General features: G+C 27.6%; 1 protein-coding gene across 2 annotated transcripts in view; it reads left to right on the forward strand.

Moving 5' to 3' along the window:
- Nucleotides 1-14,451, forward strand: part of LOC107447330 (potassium voltage-gated channel protein eag-like) — a 237,049-nt gene extending 222,598 nt beyond the window's left edge. For both annotated transcript variants that reach the window (XM_071187319.2, XM_071187321.2), the window contains exon 13: nt 3,411-14,451. In XM_071187319.2, the coding sequence (XP_071043420.1) occupies nt 3,411-4,151 (741 nt within the window). In that variant the 3' untranslated portion in view covers nt 4,152-14,451. The remainder of the gene's footprint in view (nt 1-3,410) is intronic.
- The last annotated feature ends 2,292 nt before the right edge of the window (nt 14,452-16,743 follow it).

Below are 16,743 nucleotides of genomic sequence, written 5' to 3' on the forward strand. Positions count from 1 at the left end.
TTATTGCTTCACATTCACGTCTGCAAGTCTTAAAAATGTGTGTCGATTTCAGAAAAGCTTGAATTTGATATGTGATATTAGCTTGTTATTTGATATTTATATATTTTTGAAGTGAATGAAGTTTTTAATCAGGTGATAACTTTTGATCAGGTGTTTTACGTACTCGGTCTTAATAGTTCGGGGATCTAACTTTAAATCAGATAATTGTTCAGAACAGAAGTTTTTTTAAGTTGCAAAATCAGACATAAAAACATATTTAGCGTAAATAAAGAAAAAAATATATATATATGTATATTTTTTCTTCATGAATTTTGATTTTTGACCCTTAAAAACCATGTCATGCTAATATATGCATAACATGTTTTCTATGATTTAAAAAATCCTTTTTCAATAAATAAAAATCAATAATATCAATCTGTAATCTTTTTATACCACAACCTTGAATTGAGTGATGAATAAAATCTATGTTTAAGATTCCCTCTACTTCGACTTAACACATTAGCATAGACTTCGAAAACCGTTATGTGGTTGCTAATGTTTTTATTTCATTAAAGTTCGTTATGATTTTCTCCCGCTTTCTTTTACGCCAACACACTTGAATACGCAAGGCTAAGAAAAAGAGCCTTGGCGTTAAATTTAATCAATTAATAGCCTATACATGGATTCTTTAACTTTCCTTGGCAAAAACTATTTCAATGTACGCATTACACTTGCATTTTTGATATAATTGATGGGTGGAGGTGCCTTGTCGGCTTGGCCCTGCAGCCACACCATCGTGCCATTTTCTAAATTTATTAATTAATATGTATATATCATTTTTTTACTTGCTCCATATGATTACACATAAATTTTAAAAATAAAACATTTTTACTTATTATAATCTAATTCTTTATCGAGCAATTTATGATTTTTGTTAAATAATTGCTTGCCTGCATAAGACTGGAATAATATATGGACGACTACACCAATCAACAAAATCTTCAGCTTATGGAATCGAAACTAACTTGAACTCATTAACATCTTCAACTTATGGTATACGCTAATCAAACTTCCTCAACGAAATATAAATTTCATCTGGCAAAACAAAACTAATTTTCTTGGACAAGCCACAATCTCTAAAATATGGTTCCTATAATTTAAGTAGGAAAGTGATTGGAAGTTGGGATGTTAATTTCATCTTTAGCATATTTTGCCATCTTAAGGAAGTCATACTTTTAAATTTTTTCTTCTCAGAAATTATTAAACTGTTTTCTTCCTAATTTCGGATATTATCATTTTAAATTACGTGAATGAAATTGTTGTAACTATTTGCATACCCACTATTCAAACTGTTTTTGACTGAACGATGAGCAAAATTCTTGTTTCGCTAAAAAAGTTTTTAAGCTTAAGAAGTTTCTAAAATATTGAAAATTACGCAAAAAGTGAAACTATCATTAAGAGATCCAAACTTTCAACTACACTCTTATCTAAACTATTTGGACAATATTTTCCAGATTGTGGCTAGCCCTATACTTTGAGTCAAAAATCCAAATACGCCAAAAATAATGCTTTCTTATTCAGAAAAAGTAAGTTTTTGAGCTTGATTTTATAATTTCAAATATTGACTGCACTAATTAATTAGCATATTTAAGCTTAGCTTCAAGAACCATTAAGTCCTGATACGTGAAAATCAGAAGATCAAATAAAAATCTACAGAAATTTTCTCTTTATTTGCGCACTGTACATTGCATATTAGATCTGTTCGAGTTATTGCTTTTTTATTTTACCAAAGAAAAATATCATTCTTAACAAATAACATGAATGTTTAATTTCAATACAAATTGCTTATGTAATGAGATCCTGATCTGAACTTATTTTTTTCATAATCAGATAAGGATCTCATAAATTTTCAAATGCTGACTGTATTATTTAATTAGCATATTTAATCATATCATTAGTATTACTTAAGCTTATTTAAGGGTATTATAACATTATTAGCATATCCCTGAACCATTAAGATTGAGTCCTGTTATATAAAAATCAGCTGATTATATAAAAAATCTATCTAAATGTTCCTTTATTGTGCAATATACATTGCCTATTAAATCTGTTCTTGTTATTCCTTTTTTTACTTACGCTAATAAATATCTTATTAAATAACCGAAATATTTAATTTCAATAAAAAATGGTTTTGTAGTGAGATCCTGATCTGAACATTCTTTTTTTTCAAAATCGCAGTGAAGAATTTTAAAACATTATTTTAAAACTACAAAGTCAATTAAAAATTTCTTTTTTTTTGTTATAAAGTCGAAATAAAAGGGCATTTTTAAAGCTTTGAAATACTTATAGTTTCAGTAGAACTGAGATCTAAAGAATGAATGCTGTAATAAAACTTTTCCCAATCCACAGGATAAAAATGATCTATAAATTTGGATCATGTTATAAATTCCATTTAGCTCATTTCATTGCATATCCGAAATGGTTTCCGCTTTACATCTACTTAAACTCAAAATATAACAATGTAAGGTTGATTTTCAAAATCAAACCCTGTGCCAAGTTTCACAAAAATGTAATATCGTTAAAACAATTACTAAAGAAGGCAAGAATATAAATATTGTAATTAAACAAAATCATAAAAAAGATCTGCTTCTAATTCCTGAAAATACCTTTAAAGATTTAAGGATCTAAATCAAAAATAAAGGAGGCCATTTTAAAAAAAAGAGAAAATATCTTTTTTATAAGCTTCTATTAATGATATTTGTTGTCATTTCCAGGAAATTTTTAATATTAATAAAATTATAAGCAGATGAATATGTTGTCCTAATTTTATCCCACCCTATATCAATTTCGAATGAATCCCGGTACTTTTTAGATTGCAAATTATTCTGTAGCAATAGATTTTAAGCTATGCAAAATTTGAAATCATATTTACTTTGAAGGCAATTTTAACATACTTTTATTTCTTAATAGAAATACACTGATGAGAAAAAGTCAACGATAACACGAATTTTCTAATGTAATGTTGAGCAAAATTAAGTGTTCTTAATTAACACAAATAATACCACAACATCCCCAAGACTTAAGAGCATGGAAAATATTTATCACTTACAATCTGATTTAATTAAATTAAACCAACTATTTAATTTTCATTACATTTTATAAAAAGCAAATATAAATATTTTAATCTTTTCCATTTGTTCTTTTCCATATGTCATGAACCCCTTGATAAATGATTCGGAATTCGAGAAACAAAATATATTAATATAATGATCCATTTTGACACGATGTTTCATCCTTATTTTTAATTCAATTGTTTTATAATTATTTCATCTCATCATTAATGAATATTAATGTAGCAAATGATTCCTAAATGTTTTTGTAGTAAGGGTTTACATTTTTATTACATAAAACTTTTATATTTTTTAATATAGGTTCCTGAAGAAATGAATAGAGACGAACAAATTAGTTCTGATGCATGGAATTATAATCCTTCCCTTCTCCGCTCAAATAACATTAATTCCAAACATGAAGCCACCTTCTTTCGTAAGTCAGCGAATCTTACCGTTGAAAAACAACCAGATACATTTCGAGAAAAAGAAGAACAGGATTTTAGTGAATCCACACAGCAAAGGACTGAAAAAAGTACTGAGACAGCAGTAAAAGGGGATGAAAGTATAGATTCCCAGGCTGAAGTTCAGCCTCGTGGGGCTACAGACTCTGCTCCTAAAGACAGTAAACCATCCACTAAAGATGGGGTAACACCATCTAAAGGTGGCGTGAGTTCAAATGAGTATCAACAGATCGTATCCAGCCTTATGGACATGCGAGTAGATTTGAAACTCGAAATACAAAGGTTGAATCTAAAAGTTTCTAGAATAGATGAACATCTTGTGGAGCTTGTTAAAAAGATGCCAAGGTTACCAACAGCTGAGGAAGCTGATAGAACTGCTGACGGTTCTCACCGTCGAGGGGGTGATCATTCCAAACATACTTGTAGCAAAGGAGGGAAAAGAGACTCTCATTCAGGACCTACAAAAAAGAAAGGTCCAAAATCTAAGAACTGGACATCTTCACCTCTTGTGCCATCTTTTAATGAACCAGCTGTTAGAGCCATGCTAGAAAATGAAATTGAAGAGCTCCAACGCGAATCGCTTCCAAACGAAACACAATGAATAGCACAATTTAACAGACAAGTGGCCTTTCTTGTCTCATCAGAATCATTATTTACTTTCATTTTAGTCGATTCGGTTTCTTCAGCCTTAACTTAGATAAAGTTAGAGAGGCTGTCTTGCTCAGACGGACAAAATATTATCCCATGACAAAATTTTATTCATTTGTTATATCTTTCAATTTATAACGCATGACAGCAGCTAGATAAAGAAAATCACAATTTCCAATTTTCGGTGCTATGTCACTTATCACATCAATGTTATATTTGAGTCTTTTCCTTATTATGTCAATATTTTAATCCTTGGGGTGGTGTATAGTTAAATATTGTACATAAAATATATTTCTACAAATCATATCTGTAAAGTATAAATTAAATCTATAGATCAGATGCTATCAGGATCTGTTTGGTGGAGAAGTTATCCTATATTTAAGAATTGCTGATTTATATTGTGCTCATTAATTTGCTCAATATTGTTACCTTCCATTGTTATTATTTTGATAGTAAGTACCTAAGAATGTGTTAATCTTCCAAGATTGTTGGTGATATTTATTGTTAACAATAACAACTTCCAAAGGAAATTCTCATGCAGATAATAAATCTCTTCCAATTTAATAATAAAAATCCGTTAAATTGATTTAAAAGTCATATAACTTCCAAGTATATCTTAACACAATTTAATTACGTATGCTTGTACTGTCTAATTCACCCATTGTGACTTCATCTGAAATGGTAATTGAATTATTGTTAACAGTAACAGCTTCAAAAAGAAATTTTCCTGGTAGATAATAAATCTCATCCAACTCAGACAATGGAATTCCGTTAAACTAATTTAAAAGTCTAATGACTTCCAAGTATATCTTACAAAAATTTTAAAATTATGTATGTCTGTATTGTCTAATTCACACAATGTGACTTTATCGAAATTGATAATTGAATTATTGTTGACAGTAACAACTTCTGACAGAAATTCTCAAGCAGATAATAAATCTCTTCCAATTGAAATTATAGAATTCCGTTAAACTGATTTATAAGTCATATAACTTCCAAGTATACCTTAACAAAAAACTTAAAAATTCTGTTTGTTTGTACAGTCTGATTCATTCACCCAATGTTATGTCTCATAAAATGGTAATTTAATTTATAGTTGACGTAATTGTGTCTTCTTAACTTGCAACCGTGATTGGTTTGAAGATAAATGATTTTAAGTAATATTCGAGGAACGATACTGATAGCTCTTGTAATGCGAAAAAAATCAGAGTAAGCTACGTTATTGTTATCATACAATCAATCTGTGTCTTATAAATTATTTCAGTATTTTTTGTCCAATTGTTACTGTGAAAGTTTTATTACTTGTTCCGTTTAACTATCAAAATTTAAGAAATAAGTAGAATATAAAATTTTGTTTATGATATCAATTTTTGTTTTTAGAACTCTTATCAAGAACAATTTCTACCCTCGTATTAAATATTAAATGTTTTTCAAGAAATATGTATGTATCACTTACTAAGAGTGTCTATTATTTGAATATTTTTCTCTGATCGGTATATCTGCTGTCAGATATTGTTTTTTTCAATTGTTGTCATCCATTGATTTTAGTAAATTTAAATTTTTTTATTGTTTTATCATTTGATAAAACGAATTTGGCAGTAAACTAATTATTTTATTTATCTATAAAGAATTCCAATTGCAATCGAATCACCAAAATTTCTATGAAATATTTGTTTCTAAGTCGTCTTGAGGAAACTTTGCCAATTCGACCAGCCACCAGAAAGGAAATATATACCTATATTTATCAAATTAAGGCTATACCTTGACAAATTATTTCTTAGAAACTATCTCATTTTCTTATTGCGCAATATCTATATGCTAAACTGTGAAGTTGGATTAATTAATTAAATTTTTAAACATTTGTAAAAGTATCATTATTTGAAAATGATTAAATATAATATATTAATCATTATGAAGCTGAATAATTTTGTTAACCGTGTGTTGAATATTGTGTTTTTATGACTTAAATTGAAATTCATCCCGGCTCAAATTGGAAAAAGTTAACACAGTAAGAATACAAACAAAAAACAATCCTTAGCTGCTGATACAACTATAATTGACTGTTCATTTATTATTCAAAATATAAAATGTTTTTTCATTTATTATTTAAATTACTGATAAACCTTTTTTTATTAGTAACTCCAAAAATGAAATATATCAGTTGTTTTAGAATAGTTCTTAGCAAATATAAATGTAAGTCTACTGGCTTTTAAAATTTTGTACGTAATATTACTAATTGCGATTTAAGTAGACGAAATTTTGGATATCGTAATGATGCTCTTTAAATTAATAATATCAATGCAGTAGGATAACTTTTTCATGGTTTAGGGCTGAAAATATTAAATATCTTGCTTCAAAACATATCTATGCAAAACATACTGGAATACTTTTGATAAACATTTTGTATTATTTTAAACTCACTAAATTACTTGAAATGTTACTTTTCTTTATATTAAAAGTTATGAAAAATATGTATCATAATTAAATTTAAATTAGTGTGTACAGAAATATTTTTGTTAATGAATTAGGATTCTCTAACAAGTACTTTATAATAATGTAGATTCATATATAATTTGATAAGTGTCATTAATGCAATATATTGAAACTGATTTACTATTTTTAACATGGCTTAAAATATTACGCATTGTATCATTTTACCAAAGAAGAAAACATTTTGAATATGTTTCTTTAGATATTCCCTCTCAATATATATATAGATAAGTTTAGATCATTATGTATATAATTAAATATTTTTTCATTAGACTAGAAAAATAAGAACTCAATAGGCAACTTGAACATTCTTAGTATTTCTTAAACAATATTTAAATAAGTGGTAAATGAAATTGCAAGCTTGAAAACATGAATCGTTTTCAAACAAACAATAAAATCTAAAACAAATTTGCTGGTTTTCGGGATTGATTGAAAATGTACAAAGCGTTATTTAATCATTTGTTTATGGTAAGTTTTAAAAACAAATAATTAATGAAATGCATTATTATGTTATAAAAAGAAACTTTTGTTCTTTTTTGATCAAGAGTAATAGTATACTTTTCTTTTACATTCAATTAGTAAAAAATTTTTATCAATTTTATTTTTAGTCTTATTGGTTTTTAAAAAAATCTTTTCGATGATAAATTTAAAATTTAATGTAATAATATTACTTTTTGAGTAAAATTATTTACTTATTTTCACTAACGTTTAACACCCAGAATGTGCTTAACACCCAGAATATAACAAATAACACTCTGAAAGAAAAAATTACTATGAAAAGACTGATCAGACACATTTTAATTTAAATGATTGCCACAGTATTACATTTATATACCTTCTTTTTGAAAGTATATATTTGTTATGATCATTTTAAAAAATTTACAAGAAATATATCTGTTTAAAAAAAATAAAACAATATTTTTAATGTATTCCCTCCTTTTTTTATTAGAAATTGTTATTTTCCTTAATAGATTTAAACTTCATAGAGAAATCAATATAATTTCTTTTTAGTTTCATTATTTCATGCAAACTGTTGAAATTTCTACAAATGATCTCTAAAGTAACGGTTAAATATTAGTTTTCTTTCCTAAATAATCCTAACAATTTCACTTATTCGAACTATTTTCATGAAAAATGAGTATATCCTAACTAGTACATTATTATTGCCTTTCTGCAACTGTTCTTAATCATTCAGTGAAACGAAAATACTGTAATTTTAAATTACCATTCAAATAACATATTTATTAGAAAATTTACAATAAGTCAAACCATTTTCTAGTAAGAGAAAAGAAATTTATATAAAAGGCACCTTCATTTAACTTTCTTTAATAATTTTAACTGCGTTTAATGCAACATTTAAAAACTTTTTTATACAAATAATACTCATTTTTCTTATGGATAACACACGTTTCAAAGCAAATCGAGAATTCACTTGGTAGAAATATAAATTCGTTATCCTCTTTCACATATCTACTGAACAATTTTCGACTTAGCTTTAAAATAAACATAAGATTTTGTTGAGGGGTTTGTTCTATATTAAATCTCAATCATATTTTCTGTGGCAGACGGATCCTGGATCTTATAAACGTCGAATTACAAATGAGGGTTGCTAGTGGTTTCACATACGTTGCTGACACTGCTTTCTCTCAAAAATGTTATCATATCGAAAACATCAATGTGTCCCTTTACTGGATTCAGAAGTGCTCTTGTCATCTGAATTTGAAACAAACTTGCAAGTTTCTTGATGTGAACACTTAAGGTGTATAGGCAATAAGATAAACTGTTAAACATTTTAAATTTAGTTGCAAGTAGATTATAAATTTAAAAGATCTATTTAATTTAAAAAAGCAGTTAAAGGGAAAATTTAATATATTATTCTATGACTTCATAGAATTTTAAAAGCTGACTTATTTTACCAACCCATTCTGTAAACATGCGTGTTTAAAATTTTTAAATCCTAAAATTCAGAATTTCGAAGTTCGATTTCTGAAAAGCTACCCAGATATTTTTAGTGGATATAATTGAATTGAAATTTTGACTATTTTACTTCAATACTTTAAAAAATTGTAGCATTTATTATGCAACAGCAAATTCTTTTATTTACAAAGTGTTTCAATTGGTAGTAAAATTTTTCTTTATTGTTAAAGTTACCTTACACAACAAAAATCTGAATGAGTTGTTTGCGGGTGCTTTACGAGATATGAGTGTTTTACGAGTTAAGTAGGAGTGATTGTTATGTACAAGTTATTTAATTGTATTTGTATTGTTCCTCAAGAATGAATTGTATTGTTCCTCAAAAATGAATTGTCATCAGGAATGATTTGTATTGTCTATCAAGAATGAATCGTTCCATTGTTCAAATACCAACCAATGGCTCAAAAGTCAAAAAAGCTTAAAACTTGAGCTTCTTTAAAACCAGAAGCTGAAGTTTTAGCTCCTTCCCACTGAAGTTTCTTCCTGACATATAATTATGTATTATACACTCCTTCAGAACTTTTAACTTAAAGTGAAATTCATCATCTGCAAATTTCATCTAGCTGCACTTTTCGTTTTAAAAGGACTTGTTTTAAAAGGTTGTTTATGATTTGAAATATATGATTGTTAATTGTATGAATTTTACTTATAATGTAATTTGTGAAAACAATCAAATGCGTCACTATGCAATTTACTAATTCAATTGTACTACTTGAGTTATTATACTGAATTACTATATTTATATTTAATTTGCAATTATTTGATCAGATTTTCAAATTATTATAATTTATTTGATTGTTATAACAAATGTGATCTTTAATTTATTGTAATTATGTATTGTGACAAATGTTTTATTCATTAACCATTTGTTACAATTGTGATCAGTAATTGGTAATTACCTACTTAATTATTTTAATTATTGTTATTATTTTCTAGTTCATTTTACTATTATTTAGTTGAACACTGTTCCTTAAAAATAGTTAAATACCTTGACAATGTGTTCACAACTGCTGTGTAATCGAAATGCGCTTGTCATGTGCGTACTGTAGTGTGCGTTGTTTCATCGTGGCCTTTCAATATATATTTCATGTACACTAATATGTTTGTATATATTTCAGTGTATATAGAGAAAGTTCTTTACAATCATTCTCTTTGAAGACTTTTGCTTGAATGTACAGCCAGAAACAATCTCTTTCTTGTGCATTCATTTACATTATCGTTTGATTACTCTTGATCGGAACCTCAACTTAAGAGGTTTTCAATGTATCCCCTCAAGACGCCTCTCAAAATGAAACCTAACTATCCCTTAAGAGACATAAAATTCGATTTAAACTTTTGCAGCTCATTATAAATTGAAACTCTTGATTCAACCTTCAAAGCGTTTCAAAACTTAATTCTAATTACAGAAACGAATTCGGAGTGAAATAGATATATTAAATTTATGTGAAATGTCACATTAAAGTTAAAAAAATAACATTCAGTTATCTGTAAAAAAAACATTTACTGCCAAAATAAAAATTTAAAATCTATTTTTTTTTGTTGTTGTTAGAAATACGCTGTTAAAAATTTTGGATCAAATTACAAAAACTCCATTTTTACCGGTACACGTTACGGAACAAAAAATCTGATATATCGTAATTTTTACAGTTATAATTACCATAAAAGCACTGAATCACTTTAATTAAATAAATATTGCTGTAAAAATTACGGTATAATATCTTATTTTAAAAGTGGATTTTAAGGTAAAAGGGATTTTACGGATGATGCACCCAAAGTGCCGGTACTTCATTCCATAATTTGATCTGGAATTTTTACAGTGTATGTCTAAAATTAAAAAACACTAATAAGAAGTTAAAAGAATGTTCTTGTCTCTTTCCAAGTAAGCCAGCTTAGAATAAAAGTAAAGATATAAAAAAAAAATTATCTGTTTTAATATTACTCAGTAAATATTCAAATGAGAATAAAAATTCCGATCGATTAGTTTTAGTTGGGTATGGTTTCTTATTAGGATAGGTTATTTGACAATGTGAAGTATCATTCACTCTTTTTTCGTATGAACAAACTTCTCACTAGGTACTTTTATCAAACATTTTCTTCACTTTGTAAAAAATGGATACTTAAATTTCACGAAACTTTCTTCATTTTTGACGAAACTGTTTCCTGCTATATGCTTCGAGCAAATATTTCTTCTAAGTTACGAAATAACTGTCGTCACTTCTTCGAGGAAATAAATTTCGTCAAAATTAAAGAATTATTTTGTCATACCATTTTTTTTCAAATAAATGAATAAAAAGAACTCGTTGCGTCTAATAACCAATTTATCGTGGGCACCATAAAGGTAATTAATGTCGCCTAAACAACTTAAGAAAGACAGATAGAACAGGGTGATAAATTACACCCAAGCCCGATTCCAATCCGTAATCTTCCTGGTTCCAGTTCAACTCCTCGGCCACCATACAAACCGATCGGCCTGTTCCGTCACTTTATTTTCGATCATTTATTCCTTATTCTAATTTCGTCACTCTAGTTCTCCCACAATGCACCATATAAGGTTTCGAATTAAAGATACATTTTCGTCATATATTTGAGAATTCGCTCTTCTCCACAAATCAAGTTATTTCGTGACAAAAAGATTCTCAAAATTAACGAAATATAGTTCAAGGATTGATGAATCATTAAAATTGAGGATTTTATTTTTGAGAGCGTATGTAGTTGATTACTAACCGGAGTATTTTAGAGAATGTTTTACGTTTAATGTATTTTTTTCATATATGGATGTATTATTTTATTTTAAATTAGCTGCCATCTGCGACTTAAGTTAGCTTTTTCGACGTCCTAGCTGTTTAATTGTAAAGTATGACTAAATAAAAATAAATAAATAGCTTAATAAATGGGATGGTGCCTTTAATTTGAAATGACCCAATTTCTCTAATATACTCTCTCTTAAAAAATTTCTTTATGAATATTTGGAATTAAGGTTATAAATAATTTACTTTATTTTCACTTATTTATTTCTTAAGCATTTCTCAAAGTCAAAATTTAGAAAAAAATAAGATTACCCTGTTATTATTCTTATGAGAAGATGCAATTAAATGTAATTTTTATTTCCAAAAAGGCATAAGGTAAACAATTTTATTAAGAGGTTTCTATGCAGTATTTATTAAAAAAAGTTATTAACTTTGAAAACGTTCATTTAAGTTTTAATTTAATTAATAAATTATGCAAAATGACTATTTCTACACAGCCCAAAAGATCCAAAAAATCTCATTTGTGCTATAAAAAAAATATTATTTTCTAAAAACATAATTTCTGTAAGCCTTAAAAGTATTTTCACTCGTCATTGCAATGCTTTCTCTAAACACTCTGTTGCATGTGAAATCTTTTTCGATACAGAGTAACATAAAAACAAAAATAATCAGAAAAGGAAACTTTTCTGATAAATTTTGAAAACTTAGTTAAAAATGCATCATTCAATTTTGGAATTATAACTAATCGATTTCGAGTTGAAAATAAAACTTAACTCAGTGGCTTGACAGCCCAGAGAGGGCCAAGGACTACTGAACCTATCTTAGTTTTCTTGACCTTGCAATCTGGAGTGCAGGAGCAGATGTTTCGATTGGGTGGTCAGCCGAATACGGTACCCCCAGTGTTTAGTCCCCAAGCATGCTTGGTACTCATTTTATCAATCCACTGAAGGAATAAAAGGCTGGGTCAACCTTGCCCGGTCTGAGGATAAAACCTAGGACCTTTGACATGAGAACGTGAAACGCTACCACTCTGACCCCGGGTGGGCCATCGATTTCCGTTTACCAGGAATAAAATCCCGGTTAAAAGAATAAAGCAGCGCAAAGTGTGTCTTGTGATAATATCTGTTCATTATAAATTAGTCTTTTTTTCATCAAAATAAATTTTATTCTTTGCTTCTTAACATATAGGCTAATTTTCTTATTAGATGGTAGCCCAATATTTTCTACATCATAGCGCTTATAATCGTATAAGTCGTATATAACACTTTTGCAATCAGAAACATGAATAAAAGATTCTAATAGTTGCAGAAAAGCCGACATTTTTGTGCTTTAGACAATATATCAAAGCATTTTTCTTAGCGTTTTTGTGTATTGCAAATGTTTTTTAGTTTCTTTTTTGAAAGATTATGTGATCATTTGTACTGTGTAAAATAGGAAGAAAATTATGAATAATCTGATAACAAAAATTGCTCAAATATATACGTCAATTTGTGATACTTAGTTTAGATTTGAAGTTTAAATGCTATATTGTTTACAGATAACTGTATATGTTATTTAAAAACTGGAACATTTCACGAATAATTTTAAGAAATAGTAAAGAATTTTATTAAACCATATAAAAAGAAAATCATAAATTTAGAAAAAACTTATTTAAACATATTTGCTAAAGGACAATGGCTCGTAAGGTTTCGTTTGGTGGGATACATTGACAACCTCTATGTGCTAGTTAATAAACCGTCCATTCTGAATTCCAATTATCACCCGACAATCTTTGCGTTCAACGCAGGTCTAATACAGCCTTACTTCATGTGATTTTTATTATACAGCCTTCAGTTAGGGATATTAGAAAGACATGAAGTATAACATTGAAGAGCATTAATTATACTCTCCTAAATATTAGATGCATTTTAATCTAATAACCAAATCTTCATCATAAAGCAATGCCCGGACTGAGAAAATAATGTGCCTATTGTAATTCTCAGGCTGGTCACAATTGCTTTGGGCAATAATTAAACAATGTAATAAAAATAATGATCAGAGACCTTTCATTAAGTTTTATCAAGCAGCCTAATGTAAAAATGAAAAAATAGATTATCATGCGTCTAATTTTGTAAACTTAATGTAATTGAAAACGTTAATCAATAAAATGTTGTAAAACTAATTAAGGATAAGGATATAACTTTTGTTATCGGTTATTAAATAGGACAAAATAAATGTCTTAGAAAACCTATTTAAACTTTATAAGCACAACGATGTCAGGAGAGAACATGAAAAACTAATTCATAATAGCATCAGTTAGTAAATCTTCCTATATATTATGTAATTTAGGTGCTTATTATTTATTCGTACTAAGAGACCTTATTATATTTAGCCTTTTGCTTAAGGCAGGTACAACATGTGACCCACATGTGATGGTACACCGTAAGCAAAGGGTTAAATATTTGATTCGAACTGCTCTTTCCGTATCATTTACTCAGCACTAATTTCCAAAAGTTACTTAATGTTTGACTCGCGGTATTGTTCTACAAAGCTACAAGTTTTGTGAGAAAGCAATGAAATATAAAATGAAAATATTTGTACATTTTTAGTGACATGAAATGTATAAAAAAACTAGAGCATAACTTCTAATTTTTTCTTCGAATAAAAGTTCATTGCTTTACCCTAAAATACCTATTTCCTATTTTTAAAAAATAAAGCTTAAGGAAAAGGAATTTATTGACATAAACTTTAAAACCAACTTGAAAATCCTAAATAACTTTAATAAATGTTGATATGAAATGCCTCTTAAAGTTTATCACCATTGTTAACTTTACAAATGTTATAGATTAACTTTACATAGGTTAAAGTTATATGTAATACGAAACATCTAAAATTTACTGTACAAAAGATACAAAGATGAAGGTTATCTATTCCTGACCTATATTGAAGCATTAATCTCAGATCCCCTATAGTGAAAAAAGGGGAGAAAAAAACTGAAAATATTTAATTAAGTATTAAATTAAGACTATATATAGAAATTCTAACTGCAAATCAAAAGAAAAATATAATTTTAGAACACTTGCTCTGTCATTTATTTTAAACATGTGTCCAACAACAAGCTTAATTTATATTGTAAAATGCATCAATATGTTAAGAGACGCATGCATATCAAAGCAATATTCACGTTAAAACAATTCCTAAAGATTATTACTTACGTAAGCAATAATGACACGAGCAATAAATAATGCTCTATTATAAGCATTGATGCATGTCATTTAGTATATTTATTCTATGTTATTGCGTAATAATGGAATATCTTCCTAATCACTGTTATAATTGTTATATGAGACGACTAGTTTAAAAACTAAAAAGGTTATTCAAGAGAAACAGAAAAAATCATTAATTGGATACCTGCAAGTGACGTCATCGTAGGTAAATCGCGGCATTTGTCGAGCCAAAAGTCAATCAGGTTCGACACACACGCATGACGTCGCTTACAAATATCCAATTAAATCTGATTTAAATTACATGGTTAAGCATAATCACTTCACTTTTTCTCGAGTTGCAAATACAAAATTGCTTTATTTAAGGAAGTGTTTTATTTTCGTTTGAAAATATGTAATATGTCTTTTGAGTCTAAAAATAATTTTAATCTAATAAGAGTTACGACAAGCAGCTTCAAAATTGTTTCGATTAGATTTGTAAGAGAATAAAATATGGATCAATTACCACAATTGGCATAGTATACTTAAAATCTCCTTTCTTACTCCATGTTAAAATTATATAAGCTGTATTACGCTACGTTCCTCGGTTATTTTTTTAATTAGCGCCAAAAGATTCGTAACTACATCGATGTTGTGTAAAAATTTAATAACTGTAGTTAATTCACCTCTTTGAATGTAAATATATAACTTTATATTTCGCTTATTCGTGAATGTTTTTAGAAGTAACTTTTTAGCTAAAAAAAAACTACAGTTTTATCTTGTTTGTTTTTGCATGTAATAATGTAGACGTCTTAAAAACAACAAAAATATAGCTATCAATACAAAAAAATTTTTAGTTATGACATTAATTTTGTGTATAATAGGTACTTTCAATAATTGAAATTACATTTTAAAGCGTGACAAAGTAATAAATTTTTTACTTTTTAGATTCAATCAAATAAAGACACCTCGTCAATACAATACGAGTTAATTCTACAGAAAAAAAAATTTCGTTTGTTTTTGGTAAATTTTGGCTAGCAGCATATACCCGCATATTGTAATTCTTTAAAATATGCTTATATATACAATCTCTAGGTGATTCTAGTTGAATTATCTATGTATGGATTTTAATTGTTTTTAAAGCAAAGCGTTAAGATATATCAGAATATGAAAAGAATTTTCGGTGAATAGCGCAATAATTTAGTCATAAATTAATCTATTAGCTTTTGTTACGAACCTTTACTCGTTAAAAATATGAACCTTTGAATGTTATATGACTTTTTCTTCTAATGCTTCAAAAGAACTACGTTAGTTTAAAATTTATATACCTAAATATAAAACTAGGCGTCTCATATATTCATATACTTCATAACTAATCTTTGGTTGTATTCGACATTTTAGTCAATATATAAAATGTCAATTCAGCAATGAAGAATCAACTTATACAAAACTATTGTTTATGTATATAATTCTCAGTTATTTAAAATAAATAATTGAATATTTTGTATAATTAAGTGTGTATACTAACAGTGAAAATTACATGTCCATCAATAATGGTTTTTATGAAATTGTTTCAAAGTTGTGTTTCCGAATAGAGGTTTTAACACTGATGAAACTTGAAAAATTACAATCATAACTTGTGCATATTGATGTCGTATTTTATATAAAATATCAGGGGTTTTGGTTTGGTTTTAGCAAACTGAGACAACCTACTAGCTTAAAACAATAATCTATCACCAACAAAAATTGTTCCAGTCTACTGCAATAAAAACGAACCGTTTTTAACAAACGTTCTGTCAGTTGAAAATTTTACAAACGTTGTGTCACGTCTGCGCAATCAGCTATGTTTGTATTTCTGATACTTCATTTAGGTAGTCTTTATTTTCATTATTAATTTGTGAGATGTTATTTAGTTAGTCCATTACTTTATTATTAGTTTATGATACTTCATTTAGCTTGTCTTTGTTTCTTATACTTTATGATACTCTATTAAGATAGCTTTTAATTTCGGTCTTAATTTTTTAAACTCTATTAAGATAGCCTTCAGTTTAATTCCTAATTTATACCATATTTAGATAGCATCTATGTTCATTTCTAATTTATGATACTTCCTTTAGATAGCTCTTAATTTCATTCTTAATAAAGACTCTTA

Source organism: Parasteatoda tepidariorum, chromosome 11 (assembly GCF_982258835.1).
Source record: "Parasteatoda tepidariorum strain Cologne lab strain chromosome 11, Ptep-v5.0, whole genome shotgun sequence".
In the NCBI taxonomy this organism is placed as follows: Eukaryota; Metazoa; Arthropoda; class Arachnida; order Araneae; family Theridiidae; genus Parasteatoda; species Parasteatoda tepidariorum.